The 14,117-nt window shown below is 40.3% G+C and overlaps 1 protein-coding gene across 1 annotated transcript in view; it reads right to left on the minus strand.

The window, feature by feature from the left end:
- The window catches only part of kcnq5a (potassium voltage-gated channel, KQT-like subfamily, member 5a), a 113,907-nt gene extending 100,069 nt beyond the window's left edge, over positions 1–13,838 (minus strand). Inside the window, exon 1 of the mRNA XM_057848381.1 lies at positions 13,339–13,838. Coding sequence (XP_057704364.1) covers positions 13,339–13,694 — 356 coding nt within the window. The 5' untranslated portion in view covers positions 13,695–13,838. The remainder of the gene's footprint in view (positions 1–13,338) is intronic.
- Positions 13,839–14,117: the final 279 nt, after the last annotated feature.

Consider the following 14,117-nt stretch of genomic DNA (forward strand, 5'->3'; position numbering starts at 1 on the left):
GTCACTTAAAAACCTTTATAAAATATTTTCGTAACATTTGTGATGATATGTCGACTGACAAGTACCGGTAGTTACGACACCTCTTTTATACAGTATCTTGAGGGGGTTTGTATCGCTTTGAAACTGGCACAAATTAAATTTGAGGATGGTGGCAGGAACCTGCCACATAAAAAAAAATTCAAACGTGCTGACTGCTTTACGGCATACGTCACTTCCCCCTTTCCCCATTCATTGTACGATTACGATTCAGAGGCTCCGATTCGATTATAGATGCACCCAGTGCCCCACAACCCCCCCCAAACGCTTTTAAATTTTCGTACACTAGTTCCAAAATTGTTCAAAAATCCTCTCAGGCTAAACAAACTACCATTTCAGTATCAAGTTAACCGTTAAAAACAGTAAATAAAATACTCAAGTCCCCATTCTTTATTGGCAGCTTTAAACTACATTCAATTTAGTTGTTAAAATTGCTACCGTTATTCCATAATTTCCCTTCTGTTTACTTTCGATGTGAAAGTTTTAAAACTGTTTCATCATTTAAAGATAGATTCAAGTCAAGATTTTGCCGATTTGGTTTTTTGTTGGGTTTTTTTAGATAAAAAGTAATTAGGTTCGCTACAACAGAGCCTTCTAGAGAAGTCTACTGCTATAAGACGGCGCCTGTTTACTAGCGTGGGAAAGTCTGTCATTTTGCATCTAGTTCTTGGTATATGATCTAACACGGCCGTCGTCTGTCATTTCACATCTAGTTCTATATAGCCTATATGTGATATCTACCATAGCCATATGTTGCCGTATGTTTGTAGCAACTAGCAACTGGGCGCTGTTTGTAGCGGCTAACGGCCGCAGTCAGGTATTATTGTTTTTTTTTTAAGCTAGCGGCATGAGTTGAACATGATATTTACTCTCGGTCCGTTCCTCATTGCCTCCTAAAGGCCGCGCTGACTGTGTTTTATTTCCGCTTTACCTGGTATAATTCAATCATCGGAATTTGGATGTTTGTGAATCGTTCTCGAATCTTCCACGGCCAAATCGCGAATAATCTAGCAAGCACGCCTCTAGTTAAGACAGAGGTCGATGTGTACGCGTTCATGTGAATTCTGCAAAGATGGCAGAGCAACAAGAGACAAAACGTTTTGTCTGAGGAGGAAAAAAAAGGGAGGCTACCAGAATATGCAAAATAAACACTCGCTAACGTCACCCCCCGCTCCCCCAACCGAACTTGTCAGCTGGGGCGGGGGTTTTAGCCACACTAAGCCACACGTTGCCAACCGTCATACGCTATTGTTTCGCCACAACTGGATTCATTACCCTATTCATCCTTCACACAGCAGTGAGAAACAGAAATGTTGTTTAATCCCTCTGCAGGCGACCAGGATTTTTGATTGATTGTTGCTCAAACGACACTGCAGGTGTGCGGTGGTCCTCATGGGAAACGCAGTCTTTCTTGAGGCAAAACACTACCGCTTTTCTCCACCGGCGTCGCTAAAATCGACCAAAACTGGAAAGTTACATAGTTTTGCTTTAATCTCTTATGAACATATAAAATAATAGAATTAAGTATTTGTTTGAATTTTTTAAGTTTCTCATATCTGGAATATTTGAGGCGACCGTTAAAACTTCCAAATGTTCCAAAAATTCACATGATGATTTCGCCCGAAAAATTTCGAAATGTTTTTGACAAGAAAGCCCTATTCATTTCCAATGGCAAAATCATAATGTTTGAAATGTTCAAAATGCTACTTTTCCTACAGTTTTTGTCCGATTCACATAAGTGCTTGTTACTAAAGAGATCTTTCTATTTAAAAATCACCAACAGCCCTGCCTTATAGACCCTACCCACGTGACGTCACAACTCCGCCCTCCTGACTGGTGCCGCCCAATTGTCCGTCAACACATCGTGTTTACCTGTTACGGCTACGTACATTCCTCCTATTTACGGCGTGTTTTTCTGCTCGTTAACATTAATAATCAAAATGGTGAAGGCGTGTGTGGCGGTCGGTTGCAATAACAGAGAAGATAGACGGAGAGACTTGAAGTTCTACCGGATTCCGAGAGACCCGGAGAGGAGAGAGCGAGATGGGCTGCTGCAATTGGACGAGAAAACTGGGCTCCAAACGATTACCACAGATTATGTAGTAGTCATTTCATATCTGGTAAGATGCATTTAATATATATTTTGAGGGTTTTGGGCTGACAACCACAATTAAGATCATTGCTAGGCTAATCGCCGACAACATACACGTATGTATGTAGTGAGAGTGCTATCGCTAAACCATATAAACATTAAAAGCCCTAGCTCCATTGACAAATGACATGAACTACATTAGACTTGACAGTGGATGTTAGCAAGAACAAAAGATTTTGAATTGAAAATTTCATAACTCACCTTTCCAAGCACAAGATAGATTCCTGCCGAATTTTCGTGGACGAGGACCTGTTTCACCCAACCAGCAACGAAGTATTTATAAGCCTCCAAGCTCTCAAAGTTTTTCAAACTTTCGTGAGAATAGGCTGATTTTGTGTGGACAAGATAGTTGTACATATCAGGGTAGCTAGCAGATGTCAGGCAAATAAGGCGAAGACAGTGGGTCGAAAAACATCGATTTAGGCATCAAATATGGATCTGGCGAATGGATAAACTTAAGCTTTTCCACATAACGCCTTTTATGCAACGCATCAAGTGAGTTTACGGCATCCGAAAGCACCGGGTCTTCCATGAAATGCATTATAAATTGCTCGATGAATTGAGACCATTGATAATACAGACACAAAATGACGGACAAGGAGGCGGAACAATACAGCGATCACGTGATTTTGTGACGTCGGTGGGTAGGGTCTATAGTCAGGTGCGGCTAATATTGGTATTTTTCCTTACATTTTGTGTGATTTGGTCAGGTGCGCTATATACAGTGCTGGCCAAAAGTATTGGCACCCCTGCAATTCTGTCAGACAATGCTGATTATTCATAATAATTATTATCATTTTACACAACCATACCGTAGCGCCCAGTCGCTCTCGCTCTTTGCTGACGTAATTGCTGCATGCATTTCAATTCGGGAAACTTGACAGTTCAGACCGCCCGCCACATTCAGAAAAAATGTGGCCCGGATCAGATTTAAACCACAAATGAAAGTGACCGTGATCGGATTTCAAATGGTCCAATTCTATGCGACTTGTCCCGTTCGGACCGTCAAGTCAATCGGATTCATGCATTAAGACCTGTGCTATGAACCTAGCCTTAGTTCTTCAGTACTAATGGAATGGCACTATTTCTCTCACTCCCAACTGGGTACTCGGCTGCCAACAGGTGTTGTGGCTTGTTTACAATAGCCATCTGCCTGGCATACCGCCCTGCTGATAGAAACATGTGTCGCAGGCTATGACGCAAATCTTCGTTGACAGAAATGTTGAAATGTAATATTTCTTCTACACATTTTGACAGCATTGGAAAACGTTAAGAATGTTTGTGTCATTTTTGTCCTCATACAGAAACCATATCAAAAAAATATATATATTTCCCTCAACCATCTTTGTCCATTTTCAAACATTTTTGAAAATCCGACCCCTGACCTAGCCCAAGTCTAGTCGTTTTTTTTTTTGTTTTTTTTTTGCGTAACAGTAACACTCTGCATTAATGGCAAGTAAATCTTATTTTGATTCGATTTTATTAATATGACGTATAATACATGTTTTTGGGTAGGGCGCAAAACACAGAAAAGACTGAAGAAGCAGTTTCTGCTCTTGCACTCCTCTTTAAAAGAAACTGCTGTATTTTAAGCCAAAAGAACTGTTGTGTTTGATAGAACAATATGTCTATATGCTGCCATAGCAGAATCATGGTGCATGAAGCCCCAAACTACTTTTAATTTGTCTGTTTTACCCTGGAAGCCCCCGTTTACAGACGTCGCACAACCGCTTTATTGTTATATTATATACATTACCATAATTTCCTGAATATAACGCGCACTTTTTCCCCCAAAAATCAACTTGTAAAATCATGGTGCGCATTATAAACGGGTACATGGATGGAGACAGAAATAAAAAAATATATATATATATATAAACCGATTTTTTTTTTTATTGACACGGCCACGTTGTCTTGAAGAAACGTATGTGGCGACCCATTGCCGACCATAACGGTACGTGATGTCACCATTTTGTTTCGGTCATACTTCACTCTAATCGGTCGAATGATTTCGTCTGTGTTAAATTCTGCTTTTTTTCACTCTTCATAAAGCACAGAATTTAGTTTCTTGAACTCATTTGAGTCAATGTTTATTGCAGCTCCGCAACTCTGACCATAACAAATGTAAGCACAGACACTTCCTGTGTCCGTCAACTATATCTGTCCCTCGGGAAACTCAAACCCAAATAACAATAGTTCCTATTGTTACTGTCGTGTCAACAGCGATGAGCTCTCACGGATTTCCGACTTACGTTCTCACTTTCATTTTACCGTATCAATCCATTGAAGAAACATTTATTCATCATGATGAAACGAGCAAGTTATACAGCAGCCTTTAAAAGAAAAGTCACATCTGTTTTGTTTTCTCCTAGATTCTGGTAAGTTGGAGAAGTTGTCAAATCATACTATTACCGTAAATATTGTCAGTTTATGGTAATGTTTTGAACTACCTATGTGCTATGCTTGTGCTGTGTTTCACCAGTCAGTAAAATGACATTTCTGTATGTGTACACAAGCTCTGTTTTCTTGTATTCTTCTATTTATTGGTGCTAAAATTAGGGTGCGCGTTATAAACGGGTACAATAATTTCCCCTAGATTTTACAAGTAAATTTGGGGTGCGCATTATACACGGGTGCGCCTTATATTCGGGAAATTACGGTAGATTATATTATATATTTACTATTCAAAATGTCTTTCAATTTTAGCTTAGAATCATGAATTGATGTCTAATATGTCGTTTAAAAAAAAAACGACTTTAAAAAATGATTCACCCGCATATTTTAAACTTTTAAAGAAATTACATCACCATGAAAAAAATGGTGTCTGTAAAAAAGTCACGGATATCTACCTCATAACTATCCCTTAATTGTATTTTTTTTGTTACTGTCGCATTTTCTCCGATATGTTAGATGATAAATAATCGATCCAAACAAAGAAAAATGGAATAAAACGTTTATGTTTACGAAAAAAAAAGAACATCTCGACCACACCTTGATGTCTGCGATTTCTGCATCGCGACCCTTGTCATATGACCATGTTCCACCCATAAAATCCCCCCCAAAATCGAGCTGTGGCCATTCAAAACTGTGTCTTGACACTCGGTGATAAATGCTACATGGAGTTTTCGGATCGAAACAAGGTAAGTACGCGATAATATCTTTTTTAAGTCATGGCGTCTGGAATTCTACTCTTGCGTGCTCTCACCTCCAGATAGGGTTTTGCTGTTTAAAAAACTTCTTTTTTTTTTTAAAAAAGCCCTCCCGTTCAAAATGTTTCTTCCCCCAGAAAATTGAGATTTTAGGCTTTCCAATATCGGACAATTTTGAAATTTGGCCAAATTGGGGGTCTCAGAGCGGTCACCTGAGTGTTTTCCGCCATAGTTATTTTGAGATTTAGGGCAGAAATTCAGGTTATGTCGCCAGCGTAGGGACGGAACTCGGGACTGCTTGTATTTATTTGTAACATGTTATATGTTCCATTGAGAATTGAATTTTAAGAAAATCTGTGTCAGAAAGCAACCACTATCCGCCACACTGACTATTCTAAAACATATCATCTGATCTCATATGACTGGTGCAGGTGTGCCAGCCATGTACTGTATACCATACTGTGTCATGTTGAATACTTAACATATGTGGTCTAATCCAGCTGATGCACACTACAACATGCAGGATGAGGATGAAGAGGAATTGGACAGATGTAACAACTTAACCCCTGCCGACCTCAGCTATCCCGCCTGAGCAAATGTGAACGTCCACATCCTGCTGCCCTCACATGGACTCTTATTCATGTGAATGCACTCCATACAGTAGATACTGCACTGCAGTAACTACAAAAAAAAGGAACCCACAAGTTGCTACCAAAATCTTCCACTATAATAGTGTCTCAGTTAACTCTAAGGCTGCCCTTGACGGTGCTCGACGCCCAATCCATTTAGACCGGGAACTAAAGCTGGGCGGTAAACCGAAAATTTACCGTCACCGAAATTTTTCACGATGACCGACGTAATTTTGACCATGTCGGTAAATTCGGTAAATTAATAAAACAAGAAAATAGTCTTTTCATCCCGCTTTGACTCTGTTTGTTGTTCGTCTATGCTCATTCCCCTTTAAGAAAGCAGTGAATGTACTTACGTAGGGAGTCACGTGATCATCAGGAAGCCAATCAAACAGAAGCCCGGTAAGCTAACGCTGGCAGCTAATGCTACAAGCAAAACGTGATGGAGTGTGGCTTAAGGGAGGTTCGCCAAACTTTCACCCGACATTTAATAGACTCTTGGTGGCATCCAGACGGGCTTTCACCAGCTGTCCTCCCTTGTTCTCACAATTTCCGGAGATGGTGCTTTCAGTGCTTTCTACCGGTAGCCAGGCCACAGGCTAACGCTAGCCGCTAACGCTAGCGGCCGCTAGCGGCTAACGCTACAAATGAACGTGATGGAGTCGGATAGCGGCTCTAACCTTGTCGAAACGGCTGAATTTAATGAGTGGATTGGGCATGGACTGCATCTAGCAATTACTATGTCGCGTTATTTTGTATCTGACTGTGTGTGATTTCTCTGATAGCTTTTGTGATGGTAAAGCATTCAGCATAAAGCACAAATGGCCCCAGCTATTTTTCTGTATGTGCTTGATTCTGTGTCATTATTGCTATCATAAAATGTTAAGTGTTTCATTTGCAGAAGATCAATATAGCTTTAATGTGTGTCTGTCTGTCTGTCTGTTTGGGGGTTCATGTATGTGTGCATTTATTAAAAAATGCACTGGGGGGGAGACCCTGAAACCATAAAGTAAACACTTGTATTGAATAATTATGTCACAGCAGCCATTAACAATAAATTGTCTTTTTGAAGTGTACTGTTCAAGCTGCAAGTCATTTGTGTTACAATGACATGTTTGCACAGGCATATCGATTTTGACAATGTACATTGTTCAAGCCATACACTCTGTTATAAATGCTCATACTTGAATTCTTATTGTTTACAATTCATTTGTATAAACCTAATGTCTAGACTGCATGTACATTTGTTAAATATATCAAATTGAATGCTGGCAACTAAATCAACAAGAAACTGTTAATCTGTATTTCATGCATTGATTCAGATTTTCAAATTATATAACAGTCTGCTTGGACGACTTTATCGTCATTTATCGTTATCGAGATAAATCTGCTCCATTTATCGTGATACATGTTTAAGGCCATATCGCCCACCCCTACCGGGAACGTTCGTTCATTCAAAACCAGAGCATTCAAAGTCATTCGGTCCGATTTTCGGGGCATTTACTGTTCACTTTAGGGCATTTACAGGTCATTTCCTGTTGAGTTTGAGTCACTGCCTATTCATTTGGGTGATTCCCAGGTCACTTCCTGTTCTGTAAGTCAAAATAAACAGGAAGTGACCCATAAAATACCCCCAAATCTACAGGAAGTAACTGAAAATCAACAGGTAAATGACCTTAAATGGCCCAAAATGACCTCATTGCCTGGCATTGGCTGCCACTGACGGCCATAGACGTTCAATCCGTTTGAAGTGGGAGGATGGCAGCGAATGCCATCCTCCCACTTCAAACGGATTGGACGTCTACTAATGATAAACTCATTCCAATTCACAGCAGAAGCTTGTTTATAAAATACCCAAGAATGATTTCCTGACCAATGTATCGATAATCGTTGTATCGCCGTATTGTCCGATCATCGTTATCGTGAGCTTTGTATCGCAAATCGTATTGTATCATGATGTCCCAAGAGGTTCCCACTCCTAGCAGTGACAGTTCATACTCGTTTTTATTTTCTGTAGAATTTTGAGATCCATTTTGGAAAAAAACGATGATGAGGGACACGCTTACTTTTGCATTCTGAGCTCAATTTTCAAGAGCGCAGGGAGTAATTAACACTTGTTTATTTTCCAAGAGATTAGCCTAAATGACTAATTAAGGCCCGAGCACCAACTGGCGTGAGAGCCCTATTGTTTTGCAAAGAATTATTATTCATTTTTCATGGCAAATGAAAATGGCCGATTTGGAGGCCTTAACATGCATAAAAAAAACAAAATTTGCACATACATACGGCTTTGCGTAAATTTCGATAATTTTGCAATGTTGCGAAAAAGTGTAACAAAATGGCTCAGTGGCGCCCCCTTGAATTTTTCAAAAAGGCCTCTCCTATTAGGTTTTATTCAACATACCGTGATGAAATTTGGGAGTCCATACCTTGTGCAAAACTGCTCCAAAAAAACTCTTTTGCACCCATATTCCAAACTCAACAGGAAATCGGGTATTTTAAAGAATGAATGTGAAATGTTTATCGATTTACAGGGTGCACATTTGAGACCTTGGCGCCAAGGGAGTTAGTTGGACCCTCCTCAAAATTGGTGAGACTGTTCATGAGACATATGAGGTATTAAGTAGGGCTGTCAAAATTATCGCGTTAACGGGCAGTAATTAATTTTTTAAATTAATCACGATAAATATTTGACGCAATTAACGCACATGCCCCGCTCAGATTAAAATGACAGCAGTGTAATGTCCGCTTGTTACTTGTTTTTTGTTGTTTGGCGCCCTCTGCTGGCGCTTGGGTCCAAATGATTTTATGGGTTTGGGGAGTCAGCTTGGTGTAATGACATCAACAATGGTGAGCTACTACTTTATTTTTTGATTGAAAATTTTACAAATTTTAATAAAACGAAAACATTAAGAGGGGTTTTAATATAAAATTTCTATAAATTGTACTAACATTTATCTTTTAAGAACTACAAGTTTTTCTATCCATGGGTCGCTTTAAGAGAATGTTAATAATGTTAATGCCATCTTGTTGATTTGTTGCTATAATAAACAACTACAGTACTTATGTACCGTATGTTGAATGTATGTACATATTCGTCTTGTGTCTTATTTTTTCATTCCAACAATAATTTACAGAAAAATATGGCATATTTTATAGATGGTTTGAATTGCGATTAATGAATTTTTAAGCTGTAATTAGCTCGATTAAAAATTTTAATCGTTTGAAGGCCCTAGTATTAAGCTATCAAAATGGTGAGTTTTCATTCACGAGCCTGACCTGGGTGGGGTGCCAAAGTCGGCCATTTTTATGGCAACACGCCATATTCAGTAAATGACTAATAACTTCCTGATACAAGGTGCAGTCTTTTTCATATCTGCCATGTATGAAATGTATCCAAGCCTGAACACGACTGCATTGAAATATTACCCATTAGACCCGGCGCCCCCTAATGGGAACAGGAAACGGCCTTTTTTACAAGACAGGCTCCTCCTCCAAGGAAAGGAAATCATCTGACCTCAAATCTGCATCGGAGGAGCCTTAAGACATGTGTTCAGCTGCCTGATGAAAAATATTAATGTTTCGTTGAAGCTGAAGGCTCCAAACAGGAAAGTGAAAATGCCCGTCACCATTTTGTCTCGCCACAAATTTTGAACATTCATAACTTGGCAGATATAATACAGATCTGCGCCAAACTTCCCGTGCTTAGTGAGAGCCATACCGTGAAGCATCATTCGCATCAACTCTGCAGTCCCAACTATTGGCAGCAGAAAGTCACTCCTTTACTTATTCATGTCCAGTTCTTTTCAGTTTGGTCATTGTAGTTACAAGACCTTTTGCCATTAAAAGAAAGATTTTTTCTTGGACTTAGGCAGCTTTTAGAGCCACGAAATTTGGCGCACTTGGTCGAATTGGCCCAAAAACGCGAAAACTGCGAAAAATGAGGGAATACAGAGAAAAAAAAAATCACTGTATTTCCCTCGCGTTTCGCGGTGTTTGCGGTTTTTACGAAAAACACAAAAACTGAGAAAAAGGCGAAAAACGAGGGAATACCGCGAAAAAAAATTCACTATATCCCCCTGCTTTTCCGTGAAAAATGAGGGAATACAGCAAAAAAAAAAAATTCGGTATCCCCCGCATTTCTGCGAAAAACAAGGGATACGGCAAAAAAATTTCACTGTATTCCCCCTCTTTTCCATGAAAAACGAGGAAATACAGCGAAAAAAAATTCACTATATTCCCCCGCTTTTCCGAGAAAAATGAGGGAATACAGCGTTTTTTTTTCTGTATCCTCGCATTTCCGCAAAAAACGAGGGAATACGGCGAAAAAATTGTCACTGTATTCCCCCGCTCTTCTCCGAAAACCACGAAAAACTATTCCCTCGTTTTTCGCGGAAAAGCGGGGAATACAGTGAAAACAATTTTCGTTGTATTCCCTCGTTTTTTGCTGAAATGTGGCGGATACAGTGAATTTATTTTATGCTGTATTCCCTCCTTTTTTGAGGTTTTCGCATTTTTCGTAAAAACCGAGAACACCGCGAAAAGCGGTGGAATAAAAACGAGGCAATACAGCAACAAAAAATGTTCACTGTATTCCCCCGCTTTTCGCGGTGTATGTCCAAACTGCGCCAAACTGCGAGGGCCCTTCAGTCCTGCTTGCAGGCCTAGATAGATATTACTTCTGTTTTTTGGGACCAATTGGTATCAAATTTTAATGAAGGAAAAAAAAACTACAATAGAACAACATTGTTCAAATGTGTGGCATGTTTAGAGACAGAGAGACACATCTTCTATAGCTGTGACTTGACTAATTTCTTAATAGAAAGTGCATGTTGTTTTTCCAGACACGCACACAATGAAAATCAGTCACTTTCACACCAAAGCGGAGGCGGAACTTCCTTTTTTTCCCCACATATCGACTCTCTCTCTCTCTGTTTCTCCAAATCATTTGGACGGTCACGCGAGGAGGCCTGAGCTAATGTTTCATTTAGCCCGCGCAGCTGACAGCTTGTTGACCTTCTCTAAGGGCCCCTCCACATGTGCCGCCAGCTTCCAGTCTTACATAAGGAGTGCCAACGCGGTCCAATTGGCCCGCTGTCTGTTGTGGAAGCGCAACTTCATCAGGGGAACGGTGCGAAATGCCACCAGATGACATCCGTGTTGTCACAAGCAAAGGTTGTCCGTTTACTGTATCTTCAAATAGAGTGCTTTTATCCGACTTCACTGTTATGTTTTTCCAGATGCTTTGCTTAAATGTACCATTAATTAGGAACGATTTGATTGGGGGCCATTTTTGAGGAATTTAGTCATCACGTTTTCTGCACCCTTGTCTAAGTTTGAGTCACTTGATTGTTTCTACTGATACCGGGTTCCGAGCTAATAAGTGCAGCCCAATTAACTGGTGAAAGGACCAATATGTAAGATTGGTGGCCTGAAATGGTACTGGTATGAAAAAAAATCCATTTATAACTGGGTTTTTCGGCACAGATGTGGCGGCTTATAGTCAAGTGGGCCTTATAGTGTGAAAATTACAGTATATTAAAAGTAGAGTAATGGAAATTGAGGCTGTAGTTTCATTCTTTTAATAAGCCATGCAACTTGCTATGATCCAACGTTTTGAACAGGCGTGATACTGGTGTGTATCTACAGTGTACACATCTGATGTTGCTCACCGTGGTCCACAGTGTGCACAGGCAGCTTGTGTGTCTGCTCAGACACATGGAAAATTACAGGGAACATTGATCCTCATCTACCTACTGGTGACGCAGCATCAGGAGCAACATGGGGTTTAGTAACTTGCTCCAGGATACTTGGACAAGGTCATCAGGGTGGAGAATCGAACCCACAACCTCTGGATTGGGGAACAACTACTCTAGAACTTTGTTTTCTTAATATGACACATAATACATGTTTTGGGTAGTTATTTTGAGATTTAGGGGTGTTTGGGGAACTTAGGGGTTAATTCAGACTTACACGGAAAATCGGGCTATGTCGCCAGCGTCGGAACGCAACGCGTTTGGAACCCGGGACTACCTGTATACATAAAATTGTATGTATTCTATTAATAATATTTATATTTTTTATAATTATTTATCATTGTTATTATTATGCCTTTTAATTAATGTTCACAACTTGATTGAGCATCTACTTGAAAGCAAAAATGTGACTGGGGAAATGTGACCTTTTTAAAAAAATATATATTAGGGCTGCAGCTATCGATTATTTTAGTAGTCGATTAATCGATGAACCATTAGTTCGAATAATCGAGTAATCGGATAAGGAACATGAAAAAATCAATTGACCTGAGCTCAGCCTCAAACAGATTCTCATTTATTTATTTTTTTATACTATGTATAACAAAAAAAACAATTGGCTAACGTACATAGCAAAAGTCCGCTAGTTTAAATGGTATAAAATGCTTTTTAAAACTTTTTTACAATGCTCTTAACAAATGGTTCAGACACATAGTCCCACAGAATAGGCTAAAAATAACCCTTTCTTGCCAAATGTATCACATTTGATACACTTAGAATTTCATGATTTTGAGACTAATTCAGAATTTTGAAATCTTTCCTCAAAAAAAATAAAAAATAATGGATGCACGATAACTCATGCATCTCCAGGTTCCATGAGAAAAAAAAAACAGGATTTAGCCAGGGTTATAGATATTAGAGAGATTATTACACATTTTTTTTCTTTTTTACAAATTTGAAAAAAAGGTTTCATTAAAACCTTAATTTTCAAATTTTGTGATTCTCTGACAATTGCTTCATGTTGCAGGCATTGAAGGGTTAAACTAAATAACGAATACATTAAAAAAAAGATCTCAAACAAAAATGTAGCTTATGTTAGTCTTAACAGGGAGCACCTGGATACAGCCATGTGAAATGAGGCAGACTATAAGGCAGAGCATCCACCCAAATCACTAAAACTAAATGCAAACACTTTCAAAATAAACCATTACAACGCACTGAAACAAAAACTCAAAGCAGCGAAATTTAATTCGAATCTTTTTTTTCTAATCGAATACTCGAGTTAATCGATTAATCGTTGCAGCACTAAAAAACATATATCTTGGAATCGAGGGGGTAAGTAAAACGGTCTATTTAGCTTAAAAGAAGGTTGTATTTTGTCAGGCTGTCCTTCTTTATTTTCAACAACAACCAAAAATTTCTGTCCTACCAATATTTCAATTAGATGCAATGTATGTATTTATTTTTTGAAATATAATTCTGGGGGTGGGGTTATTTGAACCTTCTATGAAAACAACTAAAGAGGCGTTCAATTACCGAGAGCGTGAACAGCTGTAAAGTTCACCTCCAATCAATGTCAATATGGTGCATTATATTATTAGTGATAATATTGTACTCACACAAATGCGTGATAGACGAACGCCCACTCCCGAGGTCTCTCCAGGACGTTGTACAGGTAATTCTGGAGCCAGCGGTAGCGCGCGTTTCTCCTGCCGCCTTGCGCGCTGTACGTCAGTGGCTTGCCCAGCAAGCTGAGACGGGCGCCCTGCTTCCCTCTGTCGGCGGCGCCCGGCGGCCCTAGCCCCAGTCCGTCCCCGGTCCCGGTCCGAACCGCGTGGTTCATCGTCCTATGGCCGAACTCCACATCCTTCGCCGAGCGTCCCGGGGAAGTCTTGAGCCAAATTCCGGAGCCGACGACACCGAAGCCGCCGCCGCCGCCGCCGCCGCTCTCGTCACCGCCGTGACCCCGCGGCATGGCATCACCGGCGCGGGCGCGGAGGGCGCTGGGAGACCGGCGGACATTCACTCGCACGCCGGCGGCTCCTCTGCTCGTTCAAGTGGATTTGGGGCAAAGTCTGTTTCAAATGGACTCATGCATCCCGAATGGTACCGCGTCTGTCCGGTCCAATCACTTGTGTGAAAGAAGGGGTAAGAGTGTGGTTGTAAAGTGGAGACATTTGTGGAGGGGGGGGGGGCTGGTCGCTCGGGGTGGGGGTCCTCTCCCTCCCACTTGGGCTTTTTCTCAGCCGGAGGCGCTCTGTACTTGAACAAGAAAGAGTAGTGTGATTACACTTTATTAAAAGTACAGTGTGCTAGCCATTTCGAACATTTTTGACGCGTCGTCAACTCGGAAAGTTTCCAAATACATCATAATATCCATTTGCGACAACACTTGTCA

The sequence above is a fragment of the Corythoichthys intestinalis genome, chromosome 10 (assembly GCF_030265065.1).
Source record: "Corythoichthys intestinalis isolate RoL2023-P3 chromosome 10, ASM3026506v1, whole genome shotgun sequence".
Taxonomy (NCBI): domain Eukaryota; kingdom Metazoa; phylum Chordata; class Actinopteri; order Syngnathiformes; family Syngnathidae; genus Corythoichthys; species Corythoichthys intestinalis.